General features: G+C 40.9%; 2 protein-coding genes across 2 annotated transcripts; both read right to left on the bottom strand.

Annotated features, from left to right (window-relative positions):
- Nucleotides 1-793: 793 nt before the first annotated feature.
- LOC115665045 (ubiquitin-conjugating enzyme E2 35-like) lies at nucleotides 794-4,381 on the bottom strand. The gene is made up of 8 exons (XM_030586928.2): nucleotides 4,248-4,381; nucleotides 3,730-3,757; nucleotides 3,337-3,423; nucleotides 2,693-2,751; nucleotides 1,791-1,832; nucleotides 1,640-1,713; nucleotides 1,215-1,312; nucleotides 794-984 (listed from the first exon to the last, which is right to left on the bottom strand). The coding sequence occupies exons 1-8, from the start codon at nucleotides 4,281-4,283 to the stop codon at nucleotides 947-949; spliced, it is 462 nt and encodes a 153-aa protein (XP_030442788.1). The 5' UTR covers nucleotides 4,284-4,381; the 3' UTR covers nucleotides 794-946.
- A 1,340-nt stretch (nucleotides 4,382-5,721) lies between these two features.
- Nucleotides 5,722-9,504, bottom strand: LOC115665016 (probable beta-1,3-galactosyltransferase 14). The gene is made up of 7 exons (XM_030586899.2): nucleotides 8,915-9,504; nucleotides 8,465-8,617; nucleotides 8,303-8,385; nucleotides 8,107-8,206; nucleotides 7,570-7,683; nucleotides 6,387-6,529; nucleotides 5,722-6,152 (listed from the first exon to the last, which is right to left on the bottom strand). The coding sequence occupies exons 1-7, from the start codon at nucleotides 9,262-9,264 to the stop codon at nucleotides 6,064-6,066; spliced, it is 1,032 nt and encodes a 343-aa protein (XP_030442759.1). The 5' UTR covers nucleotides 9,265-9,504; the 3' UTR covers nucleotides 5,722-6,063.
- Nucleotides 9,505-17,886: the final 8,382 nt, after the last annotated feature.

Here is a 17,886-nt window from a genome sequence, read left to right as displayed (position 1 = left end):
TGAGAGAAAGACAAACAGATGGGGCTTAGCTTAATATGCTGTCGAACACTGGCCCAAAAAGGAAAAACAAGGGAAGTATTGGAGAACAAGCTCAACTGTGAAAATTGTGATATTCAGACGCATCAGTACATTGGAATGATCATCCCGTTAGTATTCTATTTCTCATAGCCGTCAAAGTTCTCCTAATGCAGTCGATCATATGTGGATTGCATTCTGTAGTTGCTTGGAGAACGTTGCCCGTTGGGAGTGTTATCAGGAACTAGTTAGGAGGAGACCGTGATTTAGTTCCTGTCCACTTGCACTACTGCAGTTTAACATTATCTTTGAAATGTACATCAAACACTCAGCTTGCCACACTATCCCGAGATGCAACTTTGGATGCTCCAAGAAAACACTAAATTTTATTTTATTTTATTGGGAAGTCATTAGGTGTGAAATCCTCTTTTTTAAAGCCTTTTAAAATCTCGACTGGCCTGGCGCCCGTTGAGATCACTCCATAGTTTTTCACCCAACTCAAGGTCATCTTTTACCCGCGTAGAGGGTTAGCGCATCAAATTCAAAGTCATTCGTGGTACAAGTCCTGGACAACAAAGCTGATTGAAAGTCCCGAGAGCTACCACTACTAGAGGCTGAAAGTATACACATCAAGTTCTCGTTTTCAGAAAAGAAAAGGACGACTATGTGATCTTCCAAAAGGATAACTACCCGATATTCAGTCTAATCCATGATAAGATACTTAAAAAGTAAAGATAAAGCTGCAATTATCCAGCATAAGGAGCAGGGAACACAGTAATTAACACAGTTAATTCTCCGTATGAATATACAAGAATATCCAAACATCAAATGGGCATAGCATTTCTTCCCATTTCCATCTTTAGTCCAAAGTGAATAAGATTACACTAGGTGAAAATCATTTCAATTCGGGGAAGTTTTTCCTCCAACGTCATCATGCACCACTAGCGTACAATCTGGTCCATTCCTTCGCTGCAAGGTCAAATTAAAGAGGGTACATCAAATAACAAGGATAGAACAGAAAATTAAATTTTGGCCTTCCACTGGACCATAGAAAGTGATTATTTATGCAAGCATAAGAAGCGAAAAAAATCAAATCAGCTAATAAAAATTTGTCATCTGAATTGCAATCATTCAAAGTACTGCATGATCGGAGAACCAGTTACCGAGACCCAGTAAAACCACGAAAGACATAGCATTACCTGTTTCCACAGCTTCAGCCTCATTTGTCTTCCAATGCTTAGCGATATTCTCAGAAAGCGGATCATCGGGGTTTGGAGCACTCAAAAGAGCTTGAATGCTGCAGAACAGTACATCAGAAAACACTTCCATCGGCCATTGTACGAAAAATCCAACATAAACATGCCGAACCTCAATTCCAAATACAGTAAACTTACCACCGTTTTGCATGACAAACTCAAACAAATGCTATTGCATTAGCCTCCATAATAAAAGCACAAGATAAAGGGAGAGGGATGCCGTGAGCCAGCAAAACTAAGATCTACATCTATAACAATTTGGAAGAACTTTTGTGATCCTTAGCTATTTAGATTGTAAGAGTGCCAATGCAGCCTCTTCAGTCCCTTTCCAGAAGTCTCAAATATGCAAAGGGAAATCATTAATATACCTAAGAAGTACAGTTCGAATCTGTAGTGCAGGACTCCACTTGTCTTTCAGGATGTCGAGGCATATCCTACCAAGCTGATTGAAAGAAAAATCACATTAAGAATCAGATGGATATTCCAACCCAAAAAAGAAAAAGAAAATTGTAATAGTACCTTGTCAATGTTGGGGTGGTATATTTTTGTGAGAAACCTAACCTGTTGCACAAGTAATGATTAGAAGCTAAACCCCACGAGTCACCACTATTTTTGGATAAAGCAATTGAAAACCTCAGGACAAATAAAAACTTCAAAAGTACTTAAGTGAAGACCCAGGAGTCAGCAACACAACTTCATCTGAGAGTTATCTAATCAACCATATGCATATGTTCGCACAACCAATCAAATCAATCAGAATAGCTAACAGATGAACCGTAAAAAGAGTTACTTAGACAAGCAACATGCAGACTGGAGGGAGCCACTCAGCAGTCAGAATGAAGCGAAATCCAATATGACCTACAGCAGTAAGCCAATCATTTTTTTTGCCTGCCACCTGAGGCAAATCCTACTCCACTTTAAACATGGTTCACTGCGGACAACTAAAGTTGCCCAAAAATCAACAACCCCTTGGAACCATCTAAGGAAGACCAAAACAATTCATAAAAATTGACTGTGATTGCTAAACTTTCTAGATAGTAAAAGCGAGCAAAGAGTCAAGACACGGTTCTGACAGAAATGCAAAGGCTCTAGAAACAAGAGGAAAGCCATTACCCCACCATGAACCCAAGAAAAAAAAGAGAGAGTTTGAAAAAATTACAAAGGGAAAGATGAATCAATGTCCTATTCATCTATTTTTTTTGGGTAAGCAAGTTGCTATCTTTAATCTAGCCTGTAACTTTCATTGTCAACACCAAGGCATAAATCGATTATGTAGCTTTCACAACCCATATACAGAGCACTTGCAACCTAGCACCTCTACGTGATTGAGATTCTGTGCTGGAAAGAACCAAGCAGCAGATACCATGACGATAGAAGTTACTATATATCGGAAGAAAAGACCGTGCTTAACTGAAAATTACCTTAGGAGCAGCCATAGGATATTCTTCAGGCAAAAACAACTCTAGTTTGAAAACTCCTCCTGCAAAAAGATTGCAAAAGGACAAGCAAACAAGTTAACTATGAAATTAGTTATGACAGAACAAATTTTTCGAAGCTGTAGTCAGGAGATTCGAAAGTTAAATGGAGGTATACTAAGATATATCATGGAAAACTAGATTATCAAGGACAAGCATGCACTGCAGAAATGGGTTAAACGAAAATGGGTAGATGCGACATGAACGGACTGATGCTTTTTCCTGCCGAAGGAAAAAAACAGACAACCTATCTAGGACAAAATGATGACCACAGACTCCACCTATGAGAAGTTATTTCCAATATAACACAGGACAGGAATCGATCTTTTGCATTATGCAGGTGCACAAATGTGTGTAAAACTAAGCGTCTGCTGTCTCTCGGATTTTAGCGAGCAAATCAATCCGTCAATAACAACCACCAACAGCTCTCCCCACTCCTTAAACACCCCAAAAAAAAAAAAAAAAGTGCACAGCTAAATAAACCCTATGCAGACAGGTGAGTTCAACTGATTAAATTCGGTAACATCTTCCATGAACGTCTGTATGCATCACAGGAAGGTGTGCATAGTTACATCAGGTTAACTGAATACCTTCATAAGGAGATTGCGTAGGGCCAAGGATCATCACGTTAAAGTACCGCATATTGTCCTCCGAAGGTGAAGCACTGATGCCAGGAGCTGTACCACAGATCTCAGAAATCAGTTGCTCAAACAATACATCTAACAATTCGACCGAATTACAGGACTCTCCTAATGTCTCTAAATGGACAATTAAAGGAGAGGAGCATGAAACGGGCGCCCAACAGGAGAGAGTCTCTTCGAATGGAGAAAGATACGAAACTCACGACATAAATTAGAAACGCCAAAACAAAATAGATCAAAGTACAAGACAGCCTTTTTAAGATTCCAAGACAGAAGAGACTACTGGACGAAGGACAGGACGGCGAAACGAAGAAGCAGTCTGTCTGATGAGTAGGAGCTTACCGGGTTCGCTGAGGAGACGCTGCGTTTCCTGCTCGGCCGCAACACCGGAGCGATGCCAAAGAGAGAGAGAGACAGAGACAGAGACAGAGAGAGAAGAAAGGGAAAAGAAAATCACGTTAGCGCTCGACTCGATCGAGGCACAAGCGAATCCCGCACAAAAAAAAAAAGAAAAAACCGAATTCGGAATCGATCCGCAACAGAGCCGGGAGCCGCGAACCGATCAAGCCGAAAACCCTAAACACACGCGCACGCAGCACTCGGCTAGCGCACTAGCTGAACCGAATCGCGCGACGCGACCTGTTCAGCTGAATTTGGACATCGACGGCAACACGGCTGATCGAAGCGGACGGTCTCGTTCCGACGAAGGAGCGAGCGAGCGAACGAACGACGACAGTAGGCAGGTCGTGAAAAGTACGGTTTCTCTCGAGAACGAAGAAGAGGTGAATTCGCACAGCGATCGGGATGGAGGCCGAAGGTAGGAAGTGAAAAGCGAGAGAGATCGGAAGAGCACGGAGTACCTTTATGATCCTTCGGGGGAGATTACTGCTCGCCATTGCAGAGAGGGAGGTCGATGGCAGAGAGAGAGAGAGAGAGAGAGAGAGAGAGAAATGAGTTAGTAGCGTCGACACGCGACGGTTCAGCCCCGCGGATATTTAAGCGGCATTTTCCGATTTTTGGTGTAATTTTTGCTAGTAGAGTCCTCAACAGGTTTTTCTATTTTATTTTTTTTTGGATAAGGGCATTTTTTTCTTTTGAAATAGGATAAGTGTATTCGAAGTTTTGAAACTTATCCCGAAATTTCAATTGAGTTTTAAAACTTTCAAAAAAGTAAAATTTAGTCCCATAACTTGCCATGAAATACAATTGAGTTCTAAAACCTGTCATATTCATCTAAACATGTCCTTCTGTTGGTTGAACGTTTTGAAAATTATAAAAACTCAATTGCACTTTGTGATAACTTTTAGGATTTGATTGTATTTTTTTGAAAGTTTTAAGATTCGATTGCACTTTCGTAATAAATTTTAAAATTTTATTGAGTTTTTTTTTATAATTTTAAAACTCAATTATACTTTGGTGACAAGTTTAAGAACTTCTAATCTAATGCACTTTTCTCTCTTTTTGTCCTTTTTTTTTTTCATTTTTTTAAGCTCGAGGTCTACTAAAATGTTAGAAATGGGGGAAACTCTTGAAATTACTGATTTTAATGCCAGTTATGGAGCTGAAAGTCGACTAATCATTCAACAATTGAGAGACAAAAACCGAACTTGATTTTTATAATTTCTGTCGTCGGATTTCCCGACATGTTGCGTTAGCTTAACAAGAGTAGGAGATCGTCGATTTGACCTCCGCAAAAATGTTCGCTCCGTTCCACCATCCACGTGTACAAAAAAGATCAAGAAGGGGGCAAAAAGATCTTTCTAGCTATTAGATTTCATCTGCATGTTGAGTGGGGGAGTCAAAGATTATGAACACAACAGATCATCAGTGAGTTAATCATTGAAAAAGAACAGAACCAGGCTGGCAATGAACTCCCGTTTGCAGCACCGATTCATGCCTTACCTTTACTTAGACTTTAAACAGAGTTCTAATCATGGAACTGGGCCTACTAGACCTTGTATTCAAAGGGAGCCTGCTTCTATTTTGCATCACCAGAAGAGAAAACTGGCACCGATAGAAGCAGGTCTGGTTTTGCCTTGTCAATGAAAGAATCGTTGGACCCCAGCGTCGCACCTCGCTAATATTGTCCGAGGCAAACAATCGAAAAGTTGCACTGGTGCAGATAAGCTAATCTTGCCAAATGCACGCAAAATCACTATTAATCCTCTTACTTCAAGTTTTTTTTTCCTGTTCTCCATAAAACATCAAGCTCTTCTTGAAAAGATGTATAATTTGAAGCGAACTCGTCTAATTATTTGGCCAGACGGAGAAAACTTGGAGAGAGCTCCTACAGGGAGCAGTTTCGGACGCGCCCTTCACTTGGAGACATCAGTATGAGAAATAATAATACTTCATATTCAAATGTGTTTAATGAAGAATACATTCAATTTTAAAAGTTTCGACAATGGTCTAAAAGAATGGTAGAAAAAGAAGACTGAGAAGCTAACAAGTACTGCTCCTTGGCGTTTTCTAATTCTGGAGGTGTCTGTCTAGTGACCACTAGGTATCGATGTATCTGTTCAAGTTTCTATACTAGTTAAAGGGAAAAAGGAGATGAATTTAATGAGGATCCACAAATTAGAAGACGTGTGGAGGCAACAATACTGATTCACAAGCGAGCGGCCGAAGAACCTGGCTATTCATATTAAGGGGTCTGGGAAGATGGAAAGAGGGAAGCTAATCATCGTCAGATGGCATAGTAGGGCTTCTTGAGCATCTTTCCTTCTGATGAAGTTCCACCAACCGCTTTTCTGGATCACAGAGCCCTGAATGACATTTAAAACTGACTGTTAGGCATACCTCTAGAAGATCTATTCCCAAATACTTATTTACACATCCATTTTACCCCTACGATCGAAAGAACTTAGCGAAAACCAAAAGTCGTTGTATGCTCTGGAACCACTATCAATATATAGAGTCGGTTGTCGAGTTTGACTTAAACAGAAATAAGCTACCATGTTGGACCTCAATTGAGATTAGTGTTTGTAAGAGCTGCTCACCTGAACACTTTGGAATATCCCAAACAGCAATAAAGGATGTGGTGCAATCTGATTCACAGAGCAATTGATTGTTCTCGTGGTTGACATTCATGGCAAGCATCCATGACCCAATTGTAACATCCTCATTGCTGAACATCCGGAAACTGGAATAATGAAGAAGACATTTATGAGATACAAAGGTAGTAATTTCGCAGAACAGAATAGTGTCGCACTGCTGACAATTGTGGATAACATAAGTAGTGATGCAGGGCCTTCAAAAGAAATGCAACATGCCAAGTAGCAATTTTTGACATGTGGAAACATATTCACAGGTATCAGGGCTTTGCTTTTTTAACATTCTTCCTGCATAGCAAAATAAAGTTTATCTTACCATGCTCTCTTATTCCGTACATCCACACGCACTCCACCCTTGGCAGTTCTACTTCCCATTCCTTTATGCTACCCTCAATAATGGGCACAATTGTCCCGAGATCTATTTCTCTATTGCTAAACCAAAAACTTATTTTCTCATGCTTACCTTGTTATGCTTCCTAAAATTAATTTACTAAGAAAACATCATGTAAAGCTCAGTAATAACAATATAACAAACTAAGCCTCGTTCTACTAAGTGTGTTCGGCTATGTGAATCCTTTCAGATCACTGTCCTCAATTCTTTATCAAGTCTTCTGTAGGATCTAAAATCTCCATCAGTAGCTTTTCTTATCATCTTCTTTGATGTCTCGTTAAATTTTTCTCTACGGGTTTTAACCTTAGTCTCCATTTAATGATTGCATCTTCTCACTAGAGCATTGAAGACCTCCATTAGACAGAGTATTAAAAGCACAGATTCAATAGACCTTTTTTTTCCTTTTTTTAAGAGTGCAAATGGGGTAGGCCTTTGTTTTTTGGGATTTAAGAATTTGTAGGAGAAATCTAAGCTAGGCAAGCTCTACCCTAGCAATTACTACTGATGCGGTGCCAACTACTGATAACCACGCAAACAATTAATTCTTCGTGCTTAGCACATTTAAATAATGCACATGTGATGGATCAATCCCATGTTGCTTAGGGGCAATGAAGGGCGGAGATTCACAGTGCAATCAGCAAGTTGCTAAACAAGATATATTGAACAATGCCCTCCACAAGTGAGAATAGTAAATGTAGGTAATCAAACATTATATATCGAGTCGATTCGGGATCTTGCCTATTGTTTCGAAGAGCAACCAAGCTTGCAACAACATCAGCCGAAAGAGCATATAATGGACCATATGCATGGAGGAAGTACTCGCTGCCAAGCAAATAGTGCAACGGCTCATACCTGCATCAGTTAAATACAGAATGAAACCCTGGAGAAAGGGGAAGACGGAAGAAATTTGTCATGAAGAAACTCACACTAACTACATAAATGCACCTACAAACCACATGGCCTTGGAAATCATCGATACTTTCTCTTTCCAATGACTCGATCAACGAGAAACATCAGATAGCTGTCATCTCTCTTTTCATTAACACCATGGGAAACATAAAACAAAAAACTACAGCATGGACGAACAAGAAAATTGTCACCTCTGCTAAAAATGGGGCATTGACACTATAAATCTCTATTTTCAATTGATCATTCGACCATAAGCATCAAATAGCTGTCATCTCTCTTTTCATCAAGACAATAGGAAGTAAAAATGGGAAAGTACGCCGTGCATGGATAAGAAAATTGTCCCGTGATCATATAGGCAAGACTAACCATTTAAGCTTTGGGTTAGCGAAAACTTGCCCCTTTTTCATGCACCCAATGTAAGTTTGAGTATGACTCCGTTCTTTTGCCAAGAGCAATGAGAGCCGATCTGACGAATTTCAAGAACAAAATAATATTGTAGGGTCATCGGAAAAATATCAACAAAAAAAAAAACAGTCATTGAGTCTGACATAAGCTTCATTACCAGGTCTTAGATATATGTCATCGTCGGCCTTGACATAAAACTCGGAATCATAAAGTGCATAAGCAGCTTTAAAGAAAGCTAGCCTGCAATTACAAACAGACAATGAGATTCAGAAAATCCATTAAGGAGATTAAAAAGAAAGTCGATAACCTCCATACTAACGTTTTATAAGGAAGCATACTGTATTCCTCTTCAATGTCCAGCAACAAGAAGTCGGCATACTCCGCCGCTTCCCTCTTAAGCTCCGACATCTTCGACTGATCTTTAGTTCTGCCAATCACAAACCTGAATGCCAAGCCAGTGGCTTCCTCCAACCTGCAATCAATCTTACAACTCAATCTATGAATTCCGCCATTGCTTCTCAGAACCTCCATTTGAAGTCAAAGGAAAATCAGAAACTACCGACTCTGGAATGATTCGAAACACATTACCCAGCAAACTACCTGTCTTCTACAGTTACATGCACCGGCCATTGAACCTAAGTAGGTCATTTCGAATCTAAGCGATATTGCTATTTTTACCAAATGAGCTTGAATCAGCACGATCTCATCCTATATGGTTTCCAAAACGAGACTGAACATGGTTTGTAAAGTTCTCGGAGCAAATCGGTACCGTTGGAGCCCCTGCCGATCGGACGGCATCCAAGTCTGGCGCAGGGATCTCCGGCGACCGGCCGATCCGAAACCGGTCTGAATCCCCACAAAGCCCATCACTTTATGACGGCTAGCACTTCGAGCTCCATCTCCACCGGAACCCGAGCCGCCCTCGCCGCCGCCCTCCCTCTCCCAGACGACTCGAACCGATCGCGGCTCGTGGACGGAGCACTTGCCCGGCCGGAGGATGGCGACGAGGCCGAACACGAACCCGGAGAGCCCGATCAGGAGGCAGCAGCCCAGGATCAGGACGGTAGATCTGCGCCGCGAGGGGCGGCCCTGGTGGAAGAGCTTGGGAGACGAGGGCATGGCGAGAGCCCGAGGGGGGGGAGAGGGCCTAGTTCATCGAAGCGGGGGAGGAAGTCGCGGCTGGAGTATCGATCTCTCGCGCGCGGAGACGAGCCGGAACGGTTGCGGCGCCGGCGGAGAGGCGTCGGCCTCCAGCTCGAGCTCCTTTGCGGAGGACGAAGGCGGAGGAGTGACGGCTGAGCTTTGACTTCGACGGGAGAGGAAAGCCAAAGTTGCAGTTTGCAGGAGGAAGGAAGCAACAGGAGGAGGAGGAGGTAGGCAAGCCATTTTCTTTTTCTTGCTGAATTTTGTGAATTTAAGAAGATCTTTTTAAACGATTTAGATCTAATGTATCCATTGGCTGATTTTCGCATTTAGAATCAAGGGATATGTTCATTAGTAGTACTAAAACTTGTCAAGAAAGTGCAATCGAATTCTAAAACTTGCAAAAATGTGTAATCAAGTTCCAGAACTTGTAAAATTGGTTCGATCGAATCCTAAAGGTAACATCATCCAATTTACTAACGGGTGGTGTTGACGAGATTTATTTTAATATTTTCTCTCTTCTACATGACGATAACTTGAATTTAGAGAAAATATTGAAATACATTATCCAGCGAACTACCCGTCTTCTACAGTTTCTCCCCGCCATCGCCCCAGCCTCACCGGGACCTCCCCGCGATGGTGGGGTGGTAGCGGTGGCGACGGCAGCAAGAGCTTCTAGCCCTTCCCGCTGGCCTTCAGCTCCCCCTTCTCCTTTAAAAAAAAAAAAGGAACAAGTACACCACAAGTCCTAAAACTTGTCACAAAAGTGCATTTGAGTCCTAAAACTTGCAAAAAGTTCATTTGAGTCCTAAAACTTGTCAAAATGGTTCATTTGAGTCCTAAAGTTAATACCGTTAGATTTACTAACGGAAAACGCTGACGTGTCATTTTGTAATTATTTTTCTTGTGACACGTGGCGCCACGTCAGCAAAAATAAAAATAGAAAAAGCTGTAAAAAAACAAAAAAAAGGAAAAAAAAAAACAGAACCGGCGGTGGCCAAGCTCGGCGGCCACCGCCACAGCCGCCGGGAAGGACCGACGGAGGTTGCCCCCCAGATCGAGGGTCGCCGGCCCTCGCTGGGGACTCGCCCTGGGCCGGCGAGGGTCGCCGGGCTTTGGGAAGGCCCAAGCGACCTCCGCCGGTCCTTCCCGGGGGCTATGGGGGCGGCCATCGGCGGTGGCCGCCGGGCTTGGCCACTGCCGGTTCTGTTTTTTTTTTTTTTCATTTTTTTGGTTTTTTTTGGTTTTTTTACAGCTTTTTCTATTTTTATTTTTGCTGACGTGGCGCCACGTGTCTCAAGAAAAATAATAAAAATGACACGTCAGTGCCACATCAGCGTTTTCCGTTAGTAAATCTAGCGGTGTTAACTTTATGACTCAAATTAACCATTTTGACAAGTTTTAGGACTCAAATGAACTTTTTGCAAGTTTTATGACTCAAATGCACTTTTGTGATAAGTTTTAGGACTTTTTTTTTTTGGGTAAGAGTAAGTTTTAGGACTTGTAGTGCACTTATCCCAAAAAAAAATATAAACATTTAGCTTATTTTTAAAATTTAATTTAAATTTTTTATATTAAAATAATATAAAAAGTAATGTAAACGCCACATATGATGGAAAAAAATAAAAAAAAAATCACATCAACATTTTCGTTAATAAGTTAGACAATGTTAACTTTATGACTTGATTAAATAAATTTAATAAGTTTTAGGACTTGATTGCACTTTTAGCAAGTTTTAGGATTCAAATGCATTTTGGTAATAAATTTTAGGACTTCTAATGAACATATCCTTATAATTTAACTTCCACTTTTTATTGGGCTTAATTCCCTAAAAAATCACTAACCTTAGATTCGGAACCAATTCTGCACTGAATTTTTTTTGTCTAAAAAAATTTACCAAACTTTAGGTGGAGTTCAATTTTGCCCCGGACTTTTTTTTATCTAAAAAAAACCCAACGTTGAAGTCTAATTCCAAATCTACCCCGAACTTTTTTTTTTCTAAGAAAAAAATCACCAATTTTTACTCTAGTTCCACATCTGCCCCATTAGCCCTTTGTCCAATAATCGCCGTTACTCATCCCTAATTTTCATATCGCAGAACGGTTTCATTTTAGAGATAATTTTTCATGTCACCTTGCCGATGTAAAATTGTTATCGACGTGGAAAAGCCTCATCAAGTTGGGACTGGACCATAATGGTAGATTTAAGAATAAATTGAAATTTTGTGATATTTTTTAAAGAAAAAAAATTTGGGGCAGAATTGGAAATAGATCTAAAATTTTGGGTTTTTTCTAAGAAAAAAAAAAGTTTGAACGGATTTGGGACTAAACTTAAAGTTTAGGGTTTTTTCCGAGATAAAAAAAAGTTCAGGACATGATCAAAATTAAACTTAAAATTGTGCTTTTTTTTTTTTTGAGAATTAGTCCCATTTACTGTCAGCTTTAAAAATCTGATTTTAGTATTAAATTCATTAAGTTCATCACCTGACACGAGTACATTTGTTAATCAAAATTTTAAAATTATGTTACGCATTACGTGTATTAATTCATCCCTATATGTAATGACTACCTCGTCACAGCACCATCGCATCAGCTTAGAGGTGGCCACGGTTCGGAATCGACCGGTTCCGGTTCGGAACCGGCGGTTCCGGTTCGGAACCGGCGGTTCCGGTTCGGAACCGGCGGTTCCGGTTCGTGGCCAAGTGTGAACCGGAACCGGAACCGCCTCTGCCGGTTCCGGTTCCGGGCCTGTTCCGGTTCGGAACCGGTTCCGGGCCGGTTCCGAGCCGGTTCCTATTTTTTTCTGTTTTTTTTCTTTTCCTTTTCCTTTTCTTTTTTTTTTCTTCCTCCGCGGCCGGCCATAGCCGGGGCCGGCGCGGAGGTCGCCGGCCTCTAGGCGAGGCGGCCCTCGGCCTCGCCCGACGCCGGCGAGGGCCGCCTCGCCTAGAGGCCGGCGACCTCCGCGCCGGCCCGGCTATGGCCGGCCTCGCCCGACGCCGGCGAGGTCGAGCCTCGCCGGTTGCGGGGAGGCCGAGCCTCGCCTCGCGGGCGTCGGGCGTCGGCGAGGCCGGCCTCGCCCGGCCCGAGCGAGGGCCGCCCTCGCCGACGCCGGCGAGGCCCCTCGCCGACGCCGGCGAGGGCCCCTCGCCCGACGCCGGCGACCTCCGTGCCGGCCCCGGCCATGGCCGGCCGGCGGCAGCGGAGGAAGAAAAAAATATATATATAAATTATAATTTTAAAAAACAGAAACAAGGAAAAAAGACAAAAGAGAAAAAGGAAAAACAGAAAAGGAAAAGGAAAAGAAAAAGAAGAAAAACAGAAAAGGAAAGACAGAAATGAAAATAAAAAAAATTAAAAAAATACTATTCTTGTGATAGAACATTATTTAATATAAATTGTGATTAAAATGTAAATTGTACTCAAATTTGGGGACAAAAAGACAAGAGAGAAAGAAAGGGCTTCAACTTAATAAATTATCATTAAGCACATTACAATTCGTTACAACGATCTTAAAAAAAAAGGAGTACAATATATATACCCTAAAATTATCCCAAAACCTAAGCATTCCGTGCGCAGGGGACCAGAGGTCACATATCGTCGGATTATATTTCGGTTTCCCTAAGCTCACGTGGGCGTACCTGGTATGAGAAACAAGAGTTCCCGAAATATTTGCCAACTCCAATAGTTCTTTTACCCTCAATCGTCACTACCCGTTCCAGTACCGATAGTGGTAGCGGTAGTACCTCCGTCGTTAAAGAATTCGGATTCATTATTCCGATCTATCTCTTGTTGCCGGTATTGAGCTTTCGTCCAATCAGCAACACAAGCTTGCATCTCTACTGATTCTGGATATAATCTTGAACGATGTTCGTTCAAAATATTACCTCCGGCACTGAATGCTTGTTCGACCTCAACTGTGGAACATGGGGTTGAAAAAATCTGTTTTGCAATAAGAGAAAGGATTGGGTATTGGCTTGCGTGCCTCTTCCACCAATCCAAAATAAAAAAATCTGTACCACCTTCCGAGCTCATGAAACTCAAATAAAATGGTTAGATAACTCTCTAATTCAGAAATATTTCCTATTACTCCCTTTTGTTTTTTTTGTCTATGTAATAAAAGTTGGTACCCTTTACTAATTTTACCTGTACTGTCATTTTGTATCTCCGTAGATTGAGAAGATCTAATATCACCTAAATTATATTTAGTATAAAATTCATTATATAATTCTATTACTACGTTTTTAACCTCACGTACTATGGTTGTAACATTTGTCACATCATAATGTAAACATTGATAATACGCACACAAAAAATCATTTAAGCCATCCAATTTGCAACGCGAATAAAAAACACAAGCAACTAAATAAATCATGGGAATTTCACTATAATAATGAAGCCATTTCATTTTCATTGCAACTATAGTATGTTGTAATTCAACATCATTTTCATATTCATCAAAAGTTCCGACAATATTAGTACACTCTACTAAAAATAAATGTGTAGTAGGATAATAAACACCAGACAAAGTATAAGTTGCATCATTAAAAACCTTTAAAAGATCTAAAATTTTTTGGCAAATATGCCACTCCTGTGGGTATAAATTAATCTTAGGTATATTATTAGAAATGAATGCACATAATAAATCTTTATATGCTAAAGATTCATTAAGCAAGTGGAAAGTAGAATTCCAACGAGTTGGAACATCTCTTGGAAATCTTTTTGGCTTTTTGCCATTATCTCTACAAAATCTACCCCATTCTTTCATTTTTTGGGGATGTTTCCATAAAAATTGAATCGCCGTTTTTATTGGTTGAAGAAAAATATCAAGAGTTTTCAAACCATCTTGTACACATAAATTTAAAACATGACAAGCACATCTAATGTGAAAAAATTTTCCGCCAAAAGCGGGTTTACAAATATTTTCTAACTCGGCAATTGAAGCGGTATTTGCTGCGGCATTATCAAAACCAATTGAAAAAATTTTGTTAAGCAAATAATATTCTTCTAAAACTTGCCTAATTAGTCTATAAATATTATTTGCCGTATGATGATCATCGAAAACTCTAAATGCAATAACTCTTTTTTGAATAGTCCACTCGTCATCTATCCAATGACATGTTATGCCCATGTAAGAATGATTTTGCCAATGATCACTCCAAATATCACTACCTATATGCACGCATCCATTAAATTGCATAAAAAATTTTTGTAAATCATTTTTTCCATTTTTGTAAAGATCTTTAATTACTCGTTTAGTTGTATTTCTAGAAACTCGTTTTGCTTGTGGAGCACATGCTTTTTGTACAAATTCATTAAAACCAAATCTTTCTCCAAAATTAAATGCTAAATGCTCAACGGAAATAAATTTGCCTAATTCTTCCTTATAAGTTTTTTCATTAAAACGAAAATAAAGGGGAAGTGTTAGGATTGACGTACCCGGAAATTTGTTGTTGCCCGATATTGATTCCCGTTTCGGTTGGATGTTTGCTCATAAGATGTCGTTTAAATGTTTCATATCCTTGTCCACCTGTATATTTATATATTTTTCCACAATATTTACAAATTATATCATACCTTTTTTGACCGATATCAAACCTTTCCATTTTCGTGAAGTGATTCCAAATGTCGAATGTAAATTCCCGTTCCGCTTCCTTTGTTGTAGATATTTCGGCAGGAGGATGAAAACTTTCTTGCGTCGGGATGCGCTCCACATCGTGAAAAATGTTGATTTCATCATCTTGAAAATCTGCATATTCACGAGGATCAAAAGAATGATGGGATTCCGTCGCGATATTCTTACTTTTACCAGTTGGCACTCGACTTCCACTTGCCATTTTTCGAATGGATTGAGAGAATTGAGCGGATTAATTGGGAGAATTAAGAAAGAATTGCGTGGATTGAGAAAATTGAGAGAATTTCAGAGAATTTGAGAGAATTTCGAGTATTGAGAAAATTTGAGACTTGAGAGAAGAGAATTGGAGAGAATTTGAGAGAATTGTGTGTGTATTGTGAGAATTTGAGAGAATTTATAGAAAAAAAATAGAAGAAAATTTAGAATTAAAAAAAATAAAACATAACCGTTGCAAAATTGCAACGGTTATGTGTTTTTTTTTATTATTATTATTATAAAAACGCTCGTTGGGGCGTAGCCGTTGCCCCAACGGGCCGTAGCCGCAAGGTGCTGCGCCTGCTGCGGATAAATAAAATTTTTTTTTTTTTTTTTTGGTTGGGCCGTTGGTCTGTCCCCGTTCTCCCCGCACCGCAGCCGCTGCAATGGCTGCAAAGATGGCTCTCGAGCCCCGCACCGCAGGCCGTGGCTGTAGCCTCGCAGCTTTTTTTTTTTTTTTTTTTTTTTTTTTCGCAGAACCGGCCCGGACCCGGCGGTTCCGGGCCGGTTCAAATTTTTCTGGAACCGGAACCGGGACCGTATGCCACTGGCCGGTTCCGGTTCCGAACCGCGGGCCCGGTCAACGGGCCGGGCCCGGGTTTGACCGGGCCGGTTCCGGTCCGGTTCCGGGCCAAAACCGGCCCGTGGCCACCTCTACATCAGCTATCGTCGATCACCACATGCACCTCCATCGCCACCATGAAACCATTCCGCGCCTTCCTACTCGAATATCTTCGCTGTGGGTGAACTCAATCCGTGATGGTGCCAAAACATGACAAACTCACGGTTCATAAGCCAAAAGGATTGACTTACCGCTAGAGCATTATTTGTACTAAATCCATGTATATGTGTTGCGATTGCGAGGTTTCCATGCGCCAAGGACAGTGCAACATCGCCAAAGGCTTGACCAAACCCTAATGGAGCTTCCGGAACATTCTCAGAGACGAGCGATACGTTAATTGTTCCGTGTTCTAAAGAGTTCTCGGTATAAATGCCAGTAGTTGGTGGATGAGAAAATACGATCTCGGCTACTCAATCGAATGTCAATAAATGATTGTAATGAGTCGAGTCTTTGTATAAGTGAGGATGTTCTCCCTCTCATTTGAAGCATCTAAATCAATTGAAGTATTTTCATTCTCTCCCAGAACTTCTCTTTCTAGACTTTTTCTCTCTACGATTCGGATGTGCTAGTGAGTGATCGAGAAAATGCTTAGCTTGGGTGCTCCAACGATCCAAAGAAGCCTAAGAAACTGTACGGGATCGATCCCAAACAACCGACTCGTAACACATGCGTAATAGCTTAGACTTTTAAAACAATCGGCGGCAAGATGTTTTCGAATTTCACATGATGTCGGAGCGTGTGCTGTTCGGGTTTTCTCTTTTTTCACGGTCTTATCAACGGGTCGGGTCCGACACTCGTCTGGATCGAATCCGCATGGATTTTTCCTTCTTTGGGCCTTGGAAGAGCACATCGCAAAGCGACGAGCGGGCCTCGAGAACACCAGTAGATGATTCGGATCTCAGTCCAAGTCAGCCCACTCCGGCGAGCAAGGGTCAGACCCGACCGCAACCGTGGATTTGAAATGTCCACTTGGAAATCGACGGGTGCACGGCGAATTGCGATTTCGGAAGCAACGTGCACCGGATATGTGCTCCCGCTCAACGTAGCCATCCCATCAAACCGACAGAAATTGGAAAATGGTAGGGGATTGATTAGGAAAGGATCAAATTCTTGCACGGGTCCATCGGCTCGGAGGGTGCCATTGACGAATGACGGAGCTGTCGCGGAAAATGAAAAGCGCCCTCCGTGTATTATGGTTGGTGCCCAAATGATTCGGAGATTTTTTTCAGTTTGTACATGAATTGATGGGTCAAGCGCGAGCATTTCGTACGTGGGATGCTGGCTGCCGGTCACGAAAGTGATCTGCCGCAGATACGTGACTCGTTGAAAGAGAAATAGTAAAAGGACAGGTCCATGGGAACGCGTCCATGTGAACGCGTCCATGTAAAAATAGCTTGAACTTTTGGGCCTTTAGACTTGTCTAATTCTCGACCAAAAAAAAAACAGACTTGTCTTAATTCTTCTTTGGGTGCTGTGGGCATTGACCGTTGATTTTTTATGGCGGGCATCGATCTGGAAATGGCACGGCTTGCAATTATTGATCTTTTCGATGATAGAATGGGGTTATTAAAAAAGCGGACTTTTCCAGCTCTTGTCCTTCTGTACTAGCTTTGAGGTCAACTCCTGAATTTTCTTTCCCCGACTTTAAAAGAATTATCAAAAGCCGTACAAAGCCATCGCAGAAAATGCACATGTGAGAATTGGTCTCGCAATTTCTAGGGGGTTTCATACTTTTTTTTAGTATTAAACAAACGTCACATAAAATTTAAACAAAATAAGGGGTGTAAAATAAATGTTATGTCAAACGCACTAAGTAATTCGGGTTCCATCCACCTTGCGAAAAACGAATGATTTGAAGAAAATATTTTTCTAGAAATTATTGCTTGAATCTCTTATAAAAAAAAATGAACAAAAAATATTTTAATCGTTCACAAAAATAATAAAAATATTTTTTATTAATCAATTATCTTAAGCAATATAAGCATTACGAAAATATTATTTAAATATTTTTTTTCCTTGAAACAAGCGGGTATTTAGGTCAAAAACCTTGTTGTCCATAGTTTAGGACAAAATCACTGTCGCTTTTTAAC

This window comes from Syzygium oleosum, unplaced genomic scaffold (assembly GCF_021117445.2).
Source record: "Syzygium oleosum isolate NSW1041296 unplaced genomic scaffold, Sole_v2.1 Sole_v2.05, whole genome shotgun sequence".
In the NCBI taxonomy this organism is placed as follows: domain Eukaryota; kingdom Viridiplantae; phylum Streptophyta; class Magnoliopsida; order Myrtales; family Myrtaceae; genus Syzygium; species Syzygium oleosum.
Note: the sequence above shows the minus strand (reverse complement) of the source record. Positions and strands in the feature narration are given on the sequence as shown.